The sequence below is a fragment of the Sardina pilchardus genome, chromosome 8 (assembly GCF_963854185.1).
Source record: "Sardina pilchardus chromosome 8, fSarPil1.1, whole genome shotgun sequence".
In the NCBI taxonomy this organism is placed as follows: domain Eukaryota; kingdom Metazoa; phylum Chordata; class Actinopteri; order Clupeiformes; family Clupeidae; genus Sardina; species Sardina pilchardus.
Window position 1 is genome coordinate 11,309,883 of NC_085001.1, and position 10,000 is coordinate 11,319,882.

Here is a 10,000-nt window from a genome sequence, read left to right on the forward strand (position 1 = left end):
TATTTAAGAAAGAGTGTGACTCTTGCCTGGGCATGGCATGTCTGCTGCTCTGAGCATGTGGATGGCAGAGTGCCCATGACAGAGGGCATTGTTCTCCACAAAATGGAGCTCACAAGAGGGAAAGGGAGAACCAGAGAAGAGAGGCGGAAGAGAGGTTACAAAGTCTGAGACAGAAGTCAAGCGAAAAGAAGGAGGGATAGAGAGGGAGTGATGAAAGAGAGGCAGAAGGAAAGAATGACAACAGAGGACTTCCATAAAAGACAAGGGCCAGAAAGAGAGAGAGGGAGAGAGAGGAAAATGATAGAGAGATAGAGAGAGAGAGAGAGAGAGAGAGAGAGAGAGAGAGAGAGAGAGAGAGAGAGAGAGGGAGGGGGGGTAATCAAGTGGGAATGGAATCAATGAGTGAGAATGAGGTGAAGAGAGAGATACTGAAGAGAAGATTAAAGAGTTGTTCCAAGACTTCTGCATACTACAGTATCTGCTTATTGCCATGGCAATAACAGTGATTGGGGAACTACGAGTGTAGTGAGAGGGGGGTGGGGGGGGGGGCAGAGAAAGGGATAGAGAAAGATACGAAGAGAGAGAGAAACAAGAGTGAAACAAAAGGAGGGCAAGATGGGCCAAGATAGAGAGAGAGTGTACTGGGAAAGAGAGACTGTGAGTAAAAAAGAGAGAACATTAGATGGAAACCAAGGGGCAGAGAGATAGACAGAGAGAAGGCAGAGAGAGAAAAGTGAGTGGGGTGGGGGGGATAGAGAGAGGGAAACAGAGAGAGAGAAAAGGCAGAGACAGGGGTTGCAGAGAGAGAGAGAGAGAGAGAGCGCTATTGTTCTCTTTGGGAGTGTTTGAGGTTGGCAGTGGGGTGTGTGGGGTCGCTGCCAGGGCCTTGACTTCTGACAAACAGCATCTGTACCCAGGGTGGGGGTGGAGGAGGGGTGGGGAGGACTTCCTCCCAGCAGAGACCAGGAGGAGGATGGGAATGAAGCCACACTGTAGAGGATAGAGTAAACAGGATGCTATTAATTGTGCTCTTTTCATCCGTGGAAGTCTACAATATAGGCCCATCCAAGTTCATTTCTCATGACGAAAAGACTCCCTTTCAATGAACTCATCGGGGAACAGTGGGAAAAGGGTGAAATATGTGTACCCACACACTCCTCAAACGCCACTCATAACAATAACAAATACCTCATAGTCCGCAGTGACGCATCGGCCATAACTCAGTTCAAAGGACCAACAGCAATAAAGAACAAATTACAGAATCATACTGTTTTGAGAGGGCAACAGTATTTGATGTGTGCAATGTATTACTAGCATTGAGAAAACGCAAGTCAGAGCTAGTACAACATTGTGTGTCGTTTTGTGTTATGTTTATGTCAAACATTACCAACACTGAGCTAATTCCTCCATGAACTGCTGTATACTGGTGATATCTAGCATGCTAACACATCCCCCATTGAGTGGCCTGATGCACTGAACTGTTGCATACTAGTGATATCTAGCATGCTAGCGTGCAAAGACAGGCCTGATCGAAGGGCAATGGGCATCTGTCGAGTGGCATTGAATGTTCTCTGCCCATTGAATCCATTAAGTATGATATTCTATTGTGCATCTTTGTGGTTCAAAACGGAACATGAGCTAGCACTGCACAGCATTTTGTCACATTACATCCAGCTAGGACATAGTGATTTAGATCACTAGAAAACAAAGTGATCTAAAGCCTATCTTACACAGACAAGATTCGGGAAAGATTCTTGAAAGATTGTAGTCTTTAGACTAATTCCCCTCATTCAAGCTTTACCCAAAAGACTACAATCTTTCAAGAATCTTTCCCAAATCTTGTCAGTGTATGGTGGACTTATCTGATTTTGTTGTGAACGCTCATTCTACAGTGGGCTAGCAAACAAAATAAAATTACAACCTGAAACAAATGTACAACCCTGTGAACACTTTTACCATACAAATATGTGGGTGAGTCAATTTCAGGTATGCAGTACAAAAAAAAGGAGTCATGTTTAACAAATATCTTTAATATATTTGATACATTTCAATTTCACGTCTGCGGTGCAATCCAAGTCAACTATAGGGACTATCAATCTTAAAACCTCCCTATGGTCACTAAATGGGGATAGCTTCCTTGTTTTTTAAATTCTGAATTAGTTTATTCGGGATTAAATAGCTCGGAATTCAAATATTCTCCTTCGAGTTTAAATGGAAATAATAATTGCGAATTGGCATTTACAGTACATGGAACATACGTTAATTCCGCTTTATCGTATTCCGCTGAACGTCTGGGGGTCAGGAAGGGTTTCGATTGGACAGGTGGCGCATGAACGTAGCCTAATTAAGAGTCCTTGCATGAGAAAACCAGGCAGAGGTCGGAAGATGGGGGTCGGCCAAATCGGCTCATACTTTGTATATGTGATAAGTATGTGGACCTATTAACAGCCATATACTTAAAACCTACCAGCTTTGTTTTGTTATGGAGTTCTGGGACCCCTCTCAGAGACCCTCAAAAATCCAACAATTCATGGCTGAAAATGACTGAAATTGCAATGGCTACACTGATTATCCTGACAAAGATATGAACATAACCTTTATATTTCCATAGAGCCTGGGTAGCATAGTTTAAGACCAAAAGGTGCACTGGGGGGTTATCTACACCACTGAAAGCAGAATTTTCATCCCTCTAAATTTCGGTCATTTTAAGAGGCATTATCTCGTATTCGCAATGGCTTTGGTGGATGGTTTTACTGTTGCTGAGAGGAACATATACTGATTAAAACAAATTGTCGTCTAATTGGGCCACACGTGTGCCATTGCAGCTACAGATACCACATGTCCCCAAAATCAGACCGTGTCCTCTGCCACAGGTAAAAACCCCTGTAGTTCAGACATTGTCCGGTATATTAAATTGGGTTTCAATCATGAGAAATGGCCATTATGTGTATCAGCTGTCAATTGCTGAGGGAAGTCCACTGCCACCTTACATTTCTAGCATTCATGGAAAATGCATCTAGGCATGGCAAATACTCCAACTGAGCTTTCTGTGGCTCAACTCCTACATGTACAGCATTTGTTCCAAGTATTTACTAAACCTGCACAACTTGAAACAGTTAATGATCACCTCCCAGATAACAATTTCCTTTGGGCATTTGATGAATTACAAATCTAAGCACACATTTATAGCCCTATGACTGCACGCAGGAACTTTGTGAACCTTGTGATAATTTCCAGTGTGAGACCCATACTGACACTACTGATACTAATGATGAAAACCATTAACTTGAGGCAAATAGATATTAGTAACAATTAAAATATTAACATAGGGTTAGTTAATGACTAGTTTGCTATTTATTAAGTGCTCACGTTACAGAATGATTAATGTAGTTAAGGAGTTAGTAAAGAGGCTTCTAGTCAGCATGAACACCAGACTGGACCAGAGTCATGAAACAAGGAAAGACAATGTTGGATAAGAAACATATGGCCTTTATTGAAATCAAGATGGAGAAAGCCAAGAGCCAAGAATTCCATTAAGCATTAGCATTCTGAGAGTCACATCAGGAGTCATCATGGGAGTCTACAGGGATAAAAGCAGCTTTTTACTCACAATGAAATTAGCCGTTGCTTCAAGCTAGCTGGGGCAAATCAATCTCCATTTACTGCAGCCACAAAGTCTTGACGGAAAAGCAATACAAAATCACACAAAATAAAGTTGATTTCATTCCAGATCACAAGGTCTGACAACTGATCCAGATTGAAGTTCCAGACTACATTTAAACTTAACAGTAAACATGAAAAAAGGCCAAATAATTACCAGTAATGGTGGTTACATCTTGGGCAGGGGTAGTCCCATTTTGCAGTGTGGTGGTTAACACAACAGCATCCTCACTTGGACCATCTTGGGATTCAAGAGGAGGAAAAAAGCTTAATGCCACTAAAGCCAGCTTGATGCCACCAACAGCAGTTGTAAACAAGACATGGACACTTCCTGCACGTCACACAGCAAGCCTTACCAGTTCCTACAGTGTGGGCCAAAGTGGTCTGGTTCTGGGCATTCTGGGTTGTGGTGGCAACCTCAGCATCTTCACTTGGTTCATCTGGTGACTCTACACAAACAAAACCAACATCTGTTTTAGACCCTAGTAGTTAATACTTTTGAAAAGATGCAAGAAAAAAAAGGCCAGGTCCAGGTGTTAATGACAAAGATTCTGATTCTGCTACACGACCAAAAATGGTCTAGTTATTACCAAAGATCATAGAGCACTGTATGATCTTCGGTTATTACAAAGATTAAGGGGGTATTTGCCAATGGAACAAAATGGCAGTTCTATTTCCACTGATAAATAGGCATGTTCATTGTCAAACTTTTGACATATATACATTTAAAACATGTGTACCATTTTGTCATTGTGTGACGCCAAAGAAACTTTGACACAGGAAAAATTAAATTTGAGTTAGGACCTAGTTACTTCCAGAATTCTAACAGATATACGGGAATTAACATCTTATGAACCATCTCTGCTTAAAAGTGCACTGTGAGATCTTGCATGGTTTTTAGAGCAATTTCATTTGTCTCAAATCATAGCCATCTCCCTTTGAGCAGCTTGCTGCCGCTGCCCGATAGGCCAACATTGTGAGAATAAATAAATAAAATATAAAAATCCAGTGTCTGGAGACAACACAGGGGCTGTAAAATGTCAAACACACACGGGCACAGGCTGTGTACCAACATAAAAAACATTTCAGCCAAACACCAACAAGATGTTTAGCGGAGGGGTTGAGGGTTAGTGAGCATGCACATATGGGTTGGGGGCAGTGAGAACTGTTAGTAGCATGCATTGGAAAGTAGTGTTTTGTTTGTTTACGTGGAACGGCAACAGATGCAACATTCAGGATCTCATAGTGCACCTTTAAACTGAACAGACTTCATTACAGCTAGTAACACCTATTGGTATTCCAGATATAGGCAAATTTAACTTGTGATTGAAACCTATTGAATATACTGGACAATGCTTGTGAACTACAGTCTTTAGAAGATACTCTACCTGTGGCAGATGACATGGTCTGGTTTTGGGAACTTGGGGTTGTAGTTACCACATCATCTTCACTTGGTCCATCAGTTTCTATTCCACATAATACATGTGTTATTTGTGTCTGTGTGTGGGGGGTACAGTACATAACCACAAATGCACCGATTGTCCTTACCAGCCTTTTCAGTTTGGGCAGCAGGTGTTGTCTGGTTTTGGAGACTTGAGGTTGCAGTTACCATGTCATCGTCACTTGGCCCATCAGTTTCTGTTCAACATAATGCAGCATATGTGTGAGTGTAGGTGTGTGGGGGGGTGTGGGAGGGGGAGGTGGGTCTATTGGTCATGTACATAACCACAAATGCACCGATTGTCCTTACCAGCCTTTTCAGTTTGGGCAGCAGGTGTTGTCTGGTTTTGGGGACTTGAGGTTGCAGTTACCATGTCATCTTCACTTGGCCCATCAGTTTCTGTTCAACATAATGCAGTATATGTGTGAGTGTAGGTGTGTGTGGGGGGGGGGGTCTTATCTATTGGTCAAGTACATAACAAATGAAGCCACAAATGCACCACTTGTCCTTACCAGCCTTTTCAGTTTGGGCAGCAGGTGTTGTCTGGTTTTGGGGACTTGAGGTTGCAGTTACCATGCCATCTTCACTTGGCCCATCGGTTTCTGTTCAACATAATGCAGTATGTGGGTGGGGGGGGGGGGTCTTATGGTCAAGTACATAACAAATGAAGCCACAAATGCTCTGATTGTCCTTACCAGCATTGTCTGTTTGGGCAGCAGTTGTTGTCTGGTTTTGGAGACTTGGGGTTGCAGTTACCATGTCATCTTCACTTGGCCCATCAGTTTCTGTTCAACATAATGCAGTACATGTGTGAGTGTAGGTGTGCGTGTGTGTGTGTGTGTGGGGGGCGGGGGGGTCTATTGGTCATGTACATAACCACAAATGCACCGATTGTCCTTACCAGCCTTTTCAGTTTGGGCAGCAGGTGTTGTCTGGTTTTGAGGACTTGAGGTTGCAGTTACCATGCCATCTTCACTTGGCCCATCTGTTTCTGTTCAACATAATGCAGTATGTGTGGGTGTAGGTGGGGGGGGGGAATCTTATGGTCAAGTACATAACAAATGAAGCCACAAATGCCCTGATGGTCCTTACCAGCATTTTCTGTTTGGGCAGCAGGTGTTGTCTGGTTTTGGAGACTTGGGGTTGCAGTTACCACGTCATCTTCACTTGGCCCATCTTTAGGTTTCCACATAAGACCATTCTCAATTATACAGAATAAATCAGACAGCAGTCTCATACAACAAAAAATAAATCTTTACCAGTCACATCAGGCTGTGCAGTAGTAGTCTGATTGTGGGGTTTAGGTGCTGGAGTGCCTCCTTCAACATCTTCACTTGCACCACCTTGGGATTCCATTTTAAGTTTGGACATTTTAGATTCAACACAACCAACATGTACATGAGAACATTACAGCATTACATTAAATACTCACCCACAGCCTCAGTTTGGGTCTGATTGCTGGGAGACGGTGTTGTTGAAACATCCACCTCATGGGCAACTTCCCTCTTTGGAAAACAAAAAACTGCTCACAAGAACAGAAGAAATTGTTATTTGAATCAGGATTTTAAAAATATATTTCAAATGCCAAAAGACACTCACCATTACTGAAACTAGCAATGAAAACCAACACAACAATCTTTGCCATTACTGCCATGTTGAATCACCAAAAACAAAAGGAAGGGTGAATTCCAGGAGGCATTATGGAGGCTTATAAAGGCATCACAAACTCATTCTCAATTCAGTAATAATCAGAATCACATGAGTTCCAGGTGTGTATCGTTTAGTGATTAAAAGGCAGACCTCTGAAGTTTGCCTACGAAAAGGAACCAAAGCAGCCATCTTTGCCCATATAAGTAGATCCTGTTGTTAATTGAAGCAAGTTGGCAAGTTTCATTGTAAGTTAGCTCTGGGGTAGCAAAGATCAAAGTGTGTCGTCTTCACCTACTGAAGACCCAGATCTAATCACAGTATCCATACGAAGGCAGAGGACAAAACTGTAGTGCAAAATGAATTCCCAATGTCTTAGTCCCGCAAGATAATAGAATAGACTTCTGAAGTTCACCTACAAAAAAGCTGTCAGCTTTGCCCAAATAAGGAGGTCCGGTATCTTGAGGGTTTCTTTTTTCTATGGGGAAATAACATGGGGATTTGGAATCATTGCATCTGTTAATCTCTCGTGGGGACTAAGAAATGGGAAATGCAGATGGTTTGCTCTACCAAGTATTTTTTTTTTTTATCTGTTCATAGCAAAAATGGATACATGCAATTCATTTGAATTAATTAATCACAGAATACAGTAATTTCCAGCATATAAACAGCATTGTGTATAAACCGCAGGACAGTGTTTTATGCAAGTTAAAAAGAAACAAGACCATATTAACACCATATTAACTGCCCCCTTGTATTAACCTCATATCTTAAGAAATTAAGCCGCGGCTAATAGTCGAGAAATTACAGTGTGTACCATATTTTTCAGACTGGACTTCTAAACTTCTGGCTTGTGTCTCCACGTCGCCCAAAATGCTTGATTGCATTGCATTCTCCATGTTTTTAGCTACATTTCCATGTACCACATCAGCATTTTCGTTCGGTCAATCTGTTGTAAATTGCTTTACAGTTACCGCTGGGCCCTCCTCGTTGGCCACCTTCGTTATCACCCAGCTCGCCTCAGCTTCGCCGTCATTCACTCCTTTGTCATTAACATTCCCAGTAGAATTCTCAATCTTTTGTGTCCAGTCACATAGTCTCTGTCTGTTCTTGCTCTTGGATTTTGTTATATAAATTTTGAAATAAATGCAATTTATAGTCCAGTGCGACTTATACACGTTTTTTTCCTCTTCATGACTTCCTGACTTTCGACTTGTACTCTGGAGCGATTTGTAGTCTGGAAAATACGGAAATCTGTATAATCGGAAATGGTAAATCATTTGAGCGCCCTAGTAAGCGCGCGTGCGCGCGCACACACACACACACACACACAGACAGACTCTCTCTGGCTCTCTCATAGACATACACACACACTCAACATTTGACACCATTCTCAGAGGAAGGTGACAGAAGCCCTGTGTTCAACCTGTTTACCTCTCTTCTTGCCCCCTCTCTCTCTCTACTTTCTCTCTCTCTCTTATTTCCCCCTCTCTCTCTTCTTTCTCTCTCTCTCTCGATCTCTAGCCTCATCTATGTCTTCCTCTCTCTTCTCACATCTTAAAAGACCAACATTTCCTCAACATCTGTAGCGAAGATGAAACAGAATTTCTAATTGGATGCAATCAGGCAGAGAGAGCTCTGGTAGCTTCTCTGCATAGCGTGCATGCACACACACACACACACACACACACACACACACACACACACACACCAGACTTCCATTGTGCCTCAGCGATCGAACTTTGACATCAAACAGACAGCCACAGACAGTGAGCGAGAGGGAGGGGCAGAGAGACAGAGCAGAGAAGATTGAGAGAGGAAGACTTGTGATTAAGACAGAGAGTCAGATGGGACTTGTGACTTTGTGCGCCGCAGGGAGGAACACTTTCGGAAATGTTGGCAACCACTTCAGATTCAAAGGGGAGAGAGAGAGAGAGAGAGCAATTCAATAGAGGGAATGGAAGCAACTCCCTTCACTGGAAAGGCTAGAAGATTCTCTTTCTTCAATCTATACATGACAGAATCGGGATCAGCCATTTAGCTCTACTTGAACATTTCATTCGGCAGCCGACAGAGAGTTCTTCTTAAAAATGAGACAGTGGAGTGGTCCTCACTGGGGAGGTCTTTTAAAGGGTCATTTATGAGCAACGTCAAAAACAGTTCAGCTCCAGGTCCTGGACATGCAAACACACACACACACACACACACACATGTTTTGTATGAAAAGGGAGCATAAGCAAGACTGACAGGGGAGCTACACAGACACGTAACTGAAGCGTTCCGTTCGTGACGCGTAAAATCCATTTTAGAAGATGGGTCTATTTTTTTCTAATGTACGCGCCACTATTGCGTCTGGTGTAGCTACTTCCATTGACTACAGTGATAATTAACTGCTGCGACCGGCTGCAACATACGCGTCACGAACGGAATGCTTCAGTTACGCGTCTAGTGTAGCTCCCCTGTTAGAGATCCAGTAGCCTGATGGGCTCATGTGACGGCGGTTTCTGGAACAGAATCACAGACTGCCATATCCGCCTCCATGAGGTACTTCCACTAAAGAACTGTGACTGGATACTGACCTTTGCATGTCAGCCTCATCAGGAATGTATCAAATGGTATAGTGTCGTGACGAATCACATCGCACTGTATTGCATCACATTGCATGGAAATGGGGCCGTTATTTAGGATGCATGCAGTTAGATCACAGTGCCATGTCACATCACTATGGCATGGGATCATATCTCACTGCATCACACTGTATGAGGCAGTACGGTGTCCCATCAGGGCTCAACATTAGCTTTTAAAAGTGGTTGCCAACTGGGCAACCACGCATGAGGTTTTGGTTGCCAAATACAAAAAAAATGGTTGCCCCATTATTAAAGACATGTTATTTCAGTTTTCTCTGTGCACTAAAATAAGGCATGTCTGTCTTGGATACATACTGTCAGTAATACATGGGACAGTCCCATACTATCCTAACCTATTACACTGTACACCACTCTACTGCCCTATGCTCTTCTATCTAAGAGATACTTACGGGTGTCTGAGAGTTGTTCTTGGCAGTCGGTGTGCAGAATTGTTTGTTACAAAGTTCACTGGTCATCACAAAATGGCCCAGGGCTCATCAGCGTTTCTTAACGAAGGCGTGTAAGGTCACACACATCCCAGGCCATGTTTGGATGGGTGCAGGATCCAGGATGAGAGTATCACAAGAGGATGAGAGATTATCTGCACGCCAGATAGCTCCCGTTC

At 42.9% G+C, this 10,000-nt stretch overlaps 1 protein-coding gene across 7 annotated transcripts; it reads right to left on the bottom strand.

Annotated features, from left to right (window-relative positions):
- Positions 1-3,517: 3,517 nt before the first annotated feature.
- Positions 3,518-6,802, bottom strand: LOC134089536 (uncharacterized). Of its 7 annotated transcripts, XM_062543980.1 has the most exons (13): positions 6,701-6,802; positions 6,534-6,623; positions 6,361-6,444; positions 6,194-6,277; positions 6,003-6,092; positions 5,797-5,886; positions 5,614-5,703; positions 5,411-5,500; positions 5,209-5,298; positions 5,049-5,126; positions 4,017-4,109; positions 3,818-3,901; positions 3,518-3,580 (listed from the first exon to the last, which is right to left on the bottom strand). In XM_062543980.1, the coding sequence occupies exons 1-13, from the start codon at positions 6,753-6,755 to the stop codon at positions 3,561-3,563; spliced, it is 1,038 nt and encodes a 345-aa protein (XP_062399964.1). In that variant the 5' UTR covers positions 6,756-6,802; the 3' UTR covers positions 3,518-3,560. The 7 variants fall into 7 exon arrangements, with proteins under 7 accessions (XP_062399964.1, XP_062399965.1, XP_062399967.1 ...); XM_062543981.1 differs by lacking the exon at positions 6,003-6,092; XM_062543983.1 differs by lacking the exon at positions 5,797-5,886.
- Positions 6,803-10,000: the final 3,198 nt, after the last annotated feature.